Here is a 12,359-nt window from a genome sequence, read left to right on the forward strand (position 1 = left end):
GAATGATACGTTGGATGCAGAGATTGGTGGGGTGGAAAGTGAGGAGGGGGACACTATCTTCATTATGTTTGGAGGGGAAGTTGGGGGGGAAGTGGGGCTTGCTGTGTTCTGTCAGTTTCCTGTTTGTTTAGCTTGGATTTCAGCATCTGCAGTTTTTTTTGTCTCTTTGTATCCTTGTTGGCCTCAGGCGAAGTTCCAGAGGACTTGAGAATGGCCAGTGTTGTTCCCTTGTTTAAGAAGGGAAATGGAAATAATCCAGATAAATACAGCCTGGTGAGGCTGGCGTCAGTGATGGGGAAGCTTTTGGAGAAGAATCCTGAAAGACAGGGTGTATTCACATTTGGAAATGAATGGACTTGTTCGTGGTAGACAGCATGAGTTTGTGTGGGGAAGGTCATGTCTCACCAACTTGATTGAGCTTTTTGAGGAGGTGACAAGAATGAAGTTGCAGGAAATTGCTAGAATCTATTACAAAAGGATTTGATAAGTAGAAATTTAGAAAACAAGAATTGGAATAGCCGAGTCAACTTGGACTTATGAAAGAGAAATCCTGTTTGACAAACCTGTCAGAGTTATTTGAGGATGTAACGAGCAGAATAGAAAATGGAATCCAATAGGTGAGATGCATTTGGACTTTCAGAATCCTTTCAATAAAGTCCCAAGCAGGAGGTTAGGAAGCCAAATTAGAGCACATGGGATTGGGGATTGTACCTTGGCATTGATTGAGAAACAGTTAACATGCAGAAAGTATGTGGGAACAGACTAGAAAGAACTGAGTCATTTTCAGGTTGCTAGACTTTACTAGTATTGTATTACTAGAGCAGAGCTAGTGACCCGGCAATTCACATTTATATCATTGATTTTGACATGGCAGTCAAATGTAATATTTCCAGGATTGCTGATGACACAAAACCAGGTGAGAATCTGCGCTCTGTACTCTATAATCAACAGCACCTTCTGGTTGTCAACCATTTTACCTCCTCTCCCACTTCCTTGGTTGATATGTCCATCTTGGGTCTCCTTCAGTGTCACGATGACGCCACACGCAAACTGGAGGAGCAACACCTCATATTTCGCTTTAGGAGCCTACAGCTCAATGGCCTCAACATAGAATTCACCAGTTTCAAAATCTCCCCACCCCTGGCCTCATCCCATGTCCAACCCTCCCTCTCATCCCCGCCTCCTTGACCTGACACTACCTGTCCATCTTCTTTCCCAACTATGCAGCCCACCCTTTCCATTGACCAATCCCCGCTGCCCCCTACGTGCATCCACCTATCACCATCCCACTTACCTTCTGCCAGCTCCACCCCTCCTCCCTCTATTTATTTCCCAGCTCCCTTCCTCCCTCCCTAGACAGGATGAAGGGTGTAAACCCGAAATGTCGACTTTCCTGTTCCTCTGTCTGACCCGCTGTGTTCTTCCAGCTCCACACTGTATTGACAGCTGAGAATCTGCGTCGCGATGAGGATGCAAAGAGGCTTCAAGGGGGTTAGACAATCTCAGTGAGTGGGCAAGAAATTGGCACGTAAAACATTACACGGTAAGATGCAAAGTTATCTACTTTGGTGTGAAAAACAAAAATGCAAAGTATTTCTTAAGTATGCAATTTGGACTTACATGTCTTTGTCCAGAATGTTACTGAATTCAAATATCATCAACTGTAATGATGCAATTTGAACTCTTGCCCCCAGAGTATTTATTGGTGTTCCAGATTACTAGAGAAATGACATTACCACTACACTAGCACCACCACCTCCTACATGCCCTTTTTCATTTGTTTTTCTTCTATTATGTCCAGAAGTGCTCTTACACACAATTGAATGATGTTTTCCCCATCACCGAAACAACTGAGGTATTTTTCTCAACTATTAACCACACCAGTAATTAACTGTGTTATCGAACTGACAAGCCCTTGATCATAATCCACTGAAAGATTATATGCAAGTGCAGAGAGCCATTACGAAGGCAATTTGCCTTTATTGCAAAAGGAATCAAATACATGAGTGAAAATGTGCTTCTGCAATTGTTTAATAAGACCACATTTAGAGTATAAGGTTTTGGTCTAAAGGTCAAAACACTGAGAAGAACTCTCACTGAAATATGCAAAATTCTCACAGGCCTCAATAGAGTAGACAAAGGAAGGATATTTCCACTGGGGGTCCAGTGGCAGATAACATGGTCTCAGGAGAAGCAGTAGGACATTTAGGACTGAGACAACAAAGTGCAGGGCTGGATGAACACAACAGGCCAAGCAGCATCATAGGAGCAGAAAGGCTGATGTTTCGGGCCTAGACCCTTCATCAGAAAAGCCATTTATGACTGACATGGGGAGGAATTTCTTCACTCAAGTGTGGTAAGTCTTAGGAATCTTGCACTCTGACGACTGTGGAAATTTGGCCATTGAATATGCTTATGATCAATGTATTTCAAGATATGGTGATAGGACGTGAAAATGGCATTGAGATAGAAGATCAGCCATGAATTATTGAATGACAGAGCAGGCTAACCTGCGAGTGGGGACCAATGAAATTCAGCCCATGTAATAAATATGATTCTCCACAGCTTTATTCTCAGACATAATTTATTTCATAATATGACTTATTACTACAGATTGCAATGATTCAAGTATGTAACTCACCATTACTTTCTTCTAAGGATGGACAATAAATGCTGGTCTTACACTCATGGTCTTTACACCATGAAATAACAAGATGAGGAAGGTGATAATAACATAACAACCTTTTAATCCATTAATTTGAACAGGTTAATACTTCTAACAACTACATTCCACAATGAAAGTGAATTCATAATATGGAATATGATATTTGTAACACATGTACTTGTTGATGAAATTTAAATCCATTCTCAGACAGTCATCTCCTTTACAAATTTGCTGTACAAGATATTTACTTTGTGAATCATTTTATCTGTCCCCAATATGGGAGCAGAAAATCAATCAGTAACAGTTGAAACATTTTAACAATAAATAATTGACTTTCATTTTGCTTCTCACAGGGTACTTAACCTGTTACAAGAACACAAGAATGTTCTTGTAACACAAGAGCCACAGATACAGCTAACATGGTACTGAAAGATCCAACAGATGTTTTATTGTAGCTACTGAAATTACAAACAACAACATGCTTCCATCAGTGTGTCATGCTTCAAGTGGCTCAAGTGAAGATGGAGTTTGAGACATGCTATGGTACAATAATGATATCATGAACATGTTTCTTTAAGGTACAATGAAGCACTGTAGCTCTGAAAGGTATGCTAAAATACTAAATGTAAAACAAAATGCAACATCTCCCCTTTTCCATTGATAAAAATTACAAAAAACAGATCTATTTAGTTATACATTGTTGCTAGACTGGATCTGCAGCAATTGGTGAGGGAACTGAAAAGAAGGAAAAACATACTTGATCTCATCTACACGAATCTGCTGGCTACAGATGCATCTGTCCATGACAGTGTTGGTCAGAGTGACCACTGCATAGTCCTTGTGGAGACAAAGTCCTGTCTTTGAATTAAGAATACCTTACTTCATGTGTGTGTGGCACTATCACTGTGGTAAAATAGAACAGACTTCAAACAAGCCACATCTGGGCATTCTTGAGGCACTGTGGACAATAAAAGCAGCAGAATTGTACTCCTGCACAATATGTAACCTCAAGGCCTTGCATATCCCCCACTCAACCATTGCCATCAAGCTAGGGAATCAACTCCTGACCCTTTCCATAGAGGGCGGCAGAATAGATAGGCTGCGTCCAGGGCTCATCTGCTCCAGTCAGCATTCTTTCCCTTTTCATCCTCTTTTTTCTTTGGCTGTTTTTCTTTTTTCTTTTTTTCTTCGTTTTCTTTTCATTTGGGGCTGGAGAGTGGCGTGTGAGTGAGGAGGTCTCGGGAAGCAGTAGCAGCTGCAGCAATACCAGAACGAGCCAGATGTGGCTCCACCTCAGCCCGGGGTCCCCTGCGAGCATGGATCAGGTCTTAGAATGGAGTCCCCCAGCCTGGACCCACAGTCTAGACCCTATGGAGTTCTTCTTCGTCTTCAGCTTCCAGGTGGTCTACCGGCTTGGTAGGCAGTCTCATCCAGGAGTGGTGGTGTTGGCTTGGCGTGATGGCTTTCTTTGGTGGAGACTTCCAGCCCGGTGTTCCAGCAGCCCAGCGTGACTGTCTCATCCTGGAATGACAGTCTCACCTAGAATGACAGTCTCATCCCGGCTGCGTTTTCAGGGTATTCCGTTGTTCCTTAATTGACTCTTCCCGAGCCCAAGAGCTTTTAGCTGAACTGTGATGAACTTTGTATTAACTTTACTTTTTCTCATTTTTATACATGACTTCTGTCATTGAAATAGGCACTGTGGTGGGGTGACTTATAAAATTTTTCACTGTATTTTTCATGTAAAAGTATATGTGACAATAAATTTCTGTTCAATGTTTTTCTATTCTATTTAATGAAGAGTGCAGAAGGGCATACCAGGAGCAGCACTGGGCATAACTAAAAATGAGTGTCAACATGGTAAAGCTATACAACAGGACTACTTGCATGCCAAACAGCACAAGCAGCAAGTGATAGACTGAACAAAAGAATCAGACAAACAATGGATCAGTTCTAAGCTCTGTAGCCCTGCGGCATCCAGTAGTGAATGATGAAGGATAATCAAACAACTTACTGGAGAAGGCTTCACAAGGTGGCATGGTGGCTTGGTGGTTAACACCGCTGCCTCACAGCGCCAGGAACCCAGGTTCGATTCCTCCTTTGGGCGACTGTCTGTGCAGAGTTTGCATGTTCTCCCCGTGTCTGTGTGGGTTTCCTCCGGGTACTCCGGTTTCCTCCCACAGTCCAAAGATGTGCAGGTTAGGTGGATTGGCCATGCTAAATTGCCCGTAGTGTTCAGGGATGTGTAGATTAAGGGGTTGGGTTTGGGTAGGATGCTCTGAGAGTCAGTGTGGACTCGTTGGGCCGAAGGGCCTGTTTCCACACTGTAGGGATTATACGATCTATGAAGTATCCCCATCTTCAATGATGAAAGATAAGGCTAAAGCATTTACAACAGTCTTCAGCCAGAAGTGTTGAATGGATGATCTATCTTGGCCTCCTCCAGATGTCCCCAGCATTAAAGAGGCCGGTCTTCAGCAAATTTGATTTACTCCATGTGATATCAAGAAACAGTTGGAGACACTGGACAGTGCAAAAGCAAGAGGCCCTGACAACATTCTGGCAATAGTACTGAAGACTCGCTCAAGAATGTGCTGCTCCGCTAGCCAAGCTCTTCCAGTACAAGTACAATGTTGGAATCTCCCTGACAATGTGGAAAATTGCCCAGGTATGACCTGTATATAAAATGCAAGTCAAATCCAACCCAGCCAATTATCTCCACATCAGTCTACTCTCGATTGTCAGTAAAGTGATGAAAGGTGCCATCAATATTGCTAACAAGCAGCACCTGCTTAGCAATAACTTGGTCAGTGGTGCTGAGTTTGGGTTCTGCCAGGTCCACTCAACTCCTCACCTCATTACAGCCTCGATTCAAACATGGACAAAAGAGCTGAATTCCAGAGGTGAGGTGAGCGTGACAGTGCTTGAAATCAAAGCTGCATTCGACTGAGTGTGGCATCAAGGAGCCCTAGCAAAACTGCAATCAATAAGTATCGGGGGCAGATTCTTTATTGATTGGAGTCTCACCTGGCACATTGGAAAATGGTTGTGGATGTTGGATGTCAGTCATCTCAGCTCCAGGACATCGCTGCAGGAGTTCCTCAGGGCAGTGTCCTACGCCCAACAATCCTCAGCTGCTTCATCAATGATGTTTCCTCCATCATAAGGACAGAGTAGGGATGTATGCCAATGATTGCATGATGTTCAGTACCATTCACAGCTCCTCAGATATTGAAGCAGTCCATATCCAAGTACAACAAGATCCAGGCTTGGACTAAAAGTGGCAAGAAACATTCACTTCACACAAATGCCAGGCAATGACCATCTCCAGTATGAGATAATCTAACCACTGTCCCTTGGCATTTAATGGCAATGCCATCACTGAATTCTCCACTATCAACATCCTGGGGGTTACTTTCGGCCAAAAACTCAACTGAATTCACCATATACTGTATGGTTAGAGGCTAGGAGTACTGCAGCAAGTGACTTACCTCATGAATTCCCAAAGCCTGTCCACAATCTACAAGGCACAAGTCAGGAGTGTGATGGAATTACCTGCATGAGTGCAGCTCAGCAGCACTCAAGAATCTTGACACCATCCGGGACAAAGTGACCTGCTTGATTAGCACCACATCACAAATAACCACTGACGCTCAGTAGTAGCAGTGTGTATTATCTACAAGATGCACTGCAGAAATTCAAAGATCGTGGACAGAGCCTTCCAAGCTCACAACCACTTCCATCTAGAAGGACAAAGGCAGCAAATACATGAAAAGACAACCACCTGTAAGTTCCCCTCCAAGCTGCTAATCATCCTGACTTGGAAATATATTGGTGTTCATTCACTGCTGCTGGGTCGAAATCCTGTAATTCCCTCCCTAACAACATTGTGATTCTACCTACAGCACATGGACTGCAGTGATTAAAGAAGGCAGCTCGCCACTACCTTCTCAAGGACAACTAGGAACAGGCAATAAATGCTAACCAGCCAGCAACACTTAGATCCCATAACTGTATTCAGAAAAAGTATTTCCATTTCAATAATCATATGAAAAGGTAAAGCAGAATTTGCAAGATTAATTCAAACTTCAATGTAATGCTTTGGAAGTTTTACAATGCAATGATTTTGGTGATTTGGCAATGCTTTAGAGGTTTGACTATTTGGGATCTGGTAATTGTATACCTATTTGGAGAGTTATGTGTCACTTTCTGTTGCACTTGTCTGATAACTTGATTGGCTTTCTGCTGGTACCAGCATTCATCATCCCACACAATCATCATCAGCGTTTTCTTCCTCATTCTCTTCATGCACAACTGGTAGTATTGTGTGCTAGTCTGAACTGGCTTTTATTCCTTAATATTGCATCATGATAATTAATGACTTTGTATGACCTGGGCTGGTTGCATATTCTGTAAAGCTTTGCTCGTATCCAAGTATTTGTATTTGCCCAGTGCACAGTTGTAGTAGTTGTCTACCTGCTTGCTTGTCATGTATCTTCTTTATTCTCCTTTGCCTTTGCAGCAGAATATCTCTAAGTGCTTTGGAAAGTTTTCCTTTAGAAAATTTACATTCATGCATTTGCTGCATCATCTTTCAACAAATGGGTCACGAGACTCTTGGGGTGGCTGCCTGCATGACAAAAGTTGGAGGCTGTCCATTTCAATATTAATTCTCACCGTGAGCAGGTCTTTCAGTAATTTTGGATTCATTTCTGGATCTTTCTATTCATCTATGGAAAGATTGAACAGATTAGTTCTGTGCAAACCTTGCTGATGGTAAGAAAGATGTTCAGAGCTCTCTTCTGGGGATCATCCATCAGTTGATCTGTAAAATAAAACTGCAGATATTGCTTGAACAGTGGCAATTTGGAAAAGTTATCATTGGCTACCCAGTCCATAATTAAATGGTTTTCCTCCATTTCTCTTTGGAAGTGTTTGCTTTTTCTTAAGAAGTAGAGTACAGTAAATTGTTTGTTTATTTCTTTCACTGGTTTTGCTTTTTTCTCCTTTTATCTTCCATTTTCACCAACTTTCTGGCCTTAGTCCTTTTAATAATGTTGAATTAATGTTGGACTATAGCTTTGAGTTCAAAAAATGCAAGCTTGTAGTTTTAGATTTTAGCCTCTAGGTGTTCACAACAATTAAGGAAAGGTGGCAGCCTGATGGCTTGCCTCTATTTGGCACTCATTTGAAGATGAAATGGTCAATTCAAGTAACCTTTCAATGGTCAATTCAACTCATCTTTGGATCCAGGTAAACCTTTTTAGTGTAGTTTCTTTTTGGCTATATTTTGTTTCAGATAGGTTTTGTATCTGTGAGGGCAACGAATTGTCCTTTTTGTAAAAGATCAGAGCAGTTGGCTATTAATTCATTTTTTTTAAGTGAGAGAGATACAGAAACAGAATATTCACTATCTTAGACAACAAGGTGCAGAGCTGGATGAACACAGCAGGCCAAGCAGCATCATAGGAGCAAAAAGGCTGATGTTTCGGGCCTAGACCCTTCACTATCTTAGCTCAGGCCCTTAACCTTTAACTTTGCTTGTATTTGCAGTTTCACTGTTGGACATTTCCCACCATTTGATAGAGTTTTGATTTTAATCAGAAAGAAGTTAGTCTGCCTTTTGCTTTCGCTATCATAGTATTCACAGTAACTAATACTGCTGATTGCTTGAATTCTTTGATGTCCAAGGCTGTTGTCAAGTTGATCTTTAATCCAGTTTCCAAATATCTTGGAGTCGTTCCTTTATTGACGCATGCAACGGTGGACCTTGATGTGCCTTTTGCCTCTTGTAGAAAATTTTAGCTGACACGGCATTGTTATTGTTATCCATTGCAACATAAAAAGTAGACATGGGTAATGTGGTATTTAAAGGTTCAGCAAATGTCTATTGTGGCTCACTAACATATGCACAGGCACTTCAGTGTCTGGGCTGACATGTTCTGTGGTTGTGAAGAGTAGCATGGTGTCATCACTGTGTTATCAATCAAGTGACACCAATTAAGCTGAAGTCTCAAGCTTTTACAGTCTCAGGAGCTATTCTATGACACAGTGATGATATAATGAACATGTCTCTTATAGTGATGTGATGTGTTTCTTCACGATACAGTAATTGTGATGCATAACACAACAATAGTTAGCATTAAATAATGGAAATAACTCACCTATCTGACAACATTCCAGAAACAAATGAACCAACCAGGACTCCCAGGAAGTATATTGACATAGAAAATGGCATTTTCCAGTCATTGTTACACACCAAATCCCACTGAAATACAAAGAGAAATTAAAAGCTCCAAACATATGTACTTGAGCAAAATTACAGGTAAGCAATTTTACTACACTTGGTTGGAGAATGTTCAATCTAAATCATCAGAATGAACGGAAATAGGCTCTAGAATAGACCATGCATCTCAGTAAATCTATAATGATAACAGCCTAAACTCAAAGGCAACAATTTACAGCTCAAAGTCAGGAGGCTGAGAAAGTTACAATTGTTGAAGCTCTGCGATTTATTTTCTGGACGGGTGATGAATTATTCCAGCATTTCCAATGTAAGACCATTATAATAGTTCAGTGACCATGAGATTCTGTTTTCCAAAAATACTGCACCCCACAATTAATAAGTTCCACTGTTGGAAATGTGAAAGACGTTGCATACAGGTTGTTTATTTGTTCATATGCTGATGGTGGAATCTAGAGCACTGGCTGTAAGATGAATATAACTTTCTGAGGTTTTTGTTTGAATAGTGTGGGCATAAATCTCTAAATTTTGGCACAAGTACCCATGTTAGTGAGAAGGATTTATGGGTTGACAGGGCAGGGTGTGCTTTCATTATTCCTGGTGTCTAGCTTCATGCCAGGAGGTCCATCCTGTTGTGTTCTTATTTGAGTTTTATATATTGGTTTGATACAACTCAACAGTTTGTGAGGCCTTTTTTTTAGAGAATCAAGAGTAAACCACAATACTGTGAATCTGCAGTTATCTATAGGTTGGACAAAGTAACACAGCAGGTTAATCTTACAAAAGGCTTTCAGTGAAGCACTCAATTGTTCCATTCATTTGAGCATTTCTGAAAGGGCCAGAATCCTTATTGCTCTTCGGAAAGTGCTGGGGCACTGGCTTCTTGAATTGCTGCAGTTTTTGTATGCATGCACAGTGCTATTAGGGAGGGAGTTCCATAGCTCTGACCCAGCCTCAGCGAAGTAACAGTGTTTTGGTTCAAAGTTTGGGTGGTGTGTAGTAGAAGAGGTTTTTGGGGTATCCATGAATGTGTCGTTGTTCTTCTTAATATAATGGTTGTGGATTTGGAAGGTACTGTTGAAGATGCTTGGTGAGTTTCAGGGGTTCATCTTGCAGGTCGCATGCATGCTGACACTGTGCCCTGGCAAAGGGTGTTAATGGTGGTACTGATTAAGTGGTCCACTCTGTCATGGATAGCATTCAATGTCTTCAGTGTTATTGGAGTTGCACTCATTCAGGCAAATGGAGAATATTACTACACTCCTTAAATGTACTTTGTAGGCGGTGGTCAATCTTTGGGGAACCATGAGGTGAGTTACTTAGTTCAGAGTTTCTTGTCTGTAACTGGTTCTTGTAGCCACAGTCGTGATATGGCTGACTTAATTAATTCTGGTCAATAATGGATCCCTGTAGTGATGATATGGGGTTCAATGATGGCAACGTTTTTGAATGTGGAAGCACGGACTGTTTCAGTACCTCAGGTTTTGGCAATGAGACAGCAATGCAGAGCGAATGTCCCTACCTCTGAATTGGGAGGCCTGGGTTCAAGTCTCGCCTGCCCTCGAGGTGTGTAATAACATCTGATTTGAAAATATATATCTTAAGAATCCCCTATAGCTGTATAATTATCTAAGTCATTAATGTAGTTTAGAAAGAGCAGAGCTGATTTACAGGTTGCTCTGTGAGTGAATATCTGCTAAACAGGCAATGTCCCATTTCTTTGTGCCCTCGGTTTTCAGTAAATTAACCCATCCTCAATCTAGGCTGATACATTACCCCAATCTCATAAATTCTATTTTGATAATAGCCTCTTGTGTGCACTTTATTAAATGCTTTCTAGGGTTTTCTTATTGATGATCCTCGTCACAGATCAGCCTGTTGTCTGAAACAATCTGTACTATTGCTCACTATGGGTAGGTTTGCCAACACCATTCTCTTTTAAGGTAGGGATTTGACATGACCCAACTTTTCTGGTGTGATACAGCAAAACCATGTGCTGGTACAACTAATCATGGCTCTTGTAGTTTATTACATGTTAGCAACTTTGTACAAGTAGGTCTTACTCCCATCAGATCCTAAGCTATTCTCTCTCACCAGGTCCCTATGATGGAATTATAATGTGTAGTGCTTAAAGCACCTCTCAGTATTAACCCTTGCAAACCTTACACCATTAAACAACCCAGACCTACCCCTTACTGAGGACGAACGGTCAGTCCTCAGTAAAGGGCTCACCTTTGTCCCCCTCCACCCACAGATCAATGAATACCGCTCACGCTTGGACATAGAGCAGTTTTTCCGCCGCCTCCGCCTCCACGCTTACTTCTTTAACCGTGAACGAAACCCTCCCTCTACTGACCCCTTCTCCCGCTTCCAACACACCCCCTCCTCCTGGACACCACCCCAAGGCCTCCTACCCTCCCTCGACCTCTTCATCTCCAACTGCCGTCGAGACATCAATCGCCTCAACCTCTCCACCCCTCTCACCCACTCCAACCTCTCCCCTGCAGAACGTGCAGCCCTCCGCTCCCTCCGCTCCAATCCCAACTTCACCATAAAACCCGCGGACAAGGGAGGCGCAGTTGTAGTATGGCGCACTGACCTCTACATCGCCGAGGCCAGACACCAACTCTCCGACACCTCCTCCTACCGCCCCCTTGATCATGACCCCACCCCTGAGCACCAAACCATCATCTCGCAAACCATCCACAACCTCATCACCTCAGGTGACCTCCCACCCACGGCCTCCAACCTCATCGTTCCCCAACATCGCACTGCCCGCTTCTATCTCCTTCCCAAAATCCACAAACCTGAATGCCCTGGTCGACCCATTGTCTCCGCCTGCTCCTGCCCCACCGAACTGATCTCCAACTATCTAGACTCCATTTTCTCCCCCTTGGTCCAGGAACACCCTACCTATGTCCGTGACACCACCCACGCCCTCCACCTCCTCCAGAACTTCCAATTCCCCGGTCCCCAACACCTCATCTTTACCATGGACGTCCAGTCCCTCTACACCTGCATTCCCCATGCAGATGGCCTTAAGGCCCTCCGCTTCTTCCTGTCCCGCAGGCCCGACCAGTCCCCCTCCACTGATACCCTCATCCGCTTAGCCGAACTCGTCCTCACACTCAACAACTTCTCTTTCAATTCCTCCCACTTCCTACAGACAAAGGGGGTAGCCATGGGTACCCGCATGGGCCCAAGCTACGCCTGCCTCTTTGTAGGTTACGTGGAACAATCCCTCTTCCGTACCTACACCGGCCCTAAACCCCACCTCTTCCTCCGTTACATTGATGACTGTATCAGCGCCGCCTCGTGCTCCCACGAGGAGCTCGAACAGTTCATCCACTTCACTAACACCTTCCACCCCAACCTGAAGTTTACCTGGACCATCTCTAACACCTCTCTCCCCTTCCTGGACCTCTCTGTCTCCATATCGGGCAACCACCT

General features: G+C 43.0%; 1 protein-coding gene across 1 annotated transcript in view; it reads right to left on the minus strand.

The window, feature by feature from the left end:
* The window catches only part of LOC109932295 (solute carrier family 22 member 5-like), a 106,295-nt gene that overhangs the window by 78,119 nt on the left and 15,817 nt on the right, over positions 1 to 12,359 (minus strand). The window contains exon 2 of the mRNA XM_020531530.2: positions 8,830 to 8,933. Within this exon, the coding sequence (XP_020387119.2) occupies positions 8,830 to 8,933 (104 nt within the window). The remainder of the gene's footprint in view (positions 1 to 8,829; positions 8,934 to 12,359) is intronic.

Source organism: Rhincodon typus, chromosome 12 (genome assembly GCF_021869965.1).
Source record: "Rhincodon typus isolate 14 chromosome 12, sRhiTyp1.1, whole genome shotgun sequence".
Taxonomy (NCBI): Eukaryota; Metazoa; Chordata; class Chondrichthyes; order Orectolobiformes; family Rhincodontidae; genus Rhincodon; species Rhincodon typus.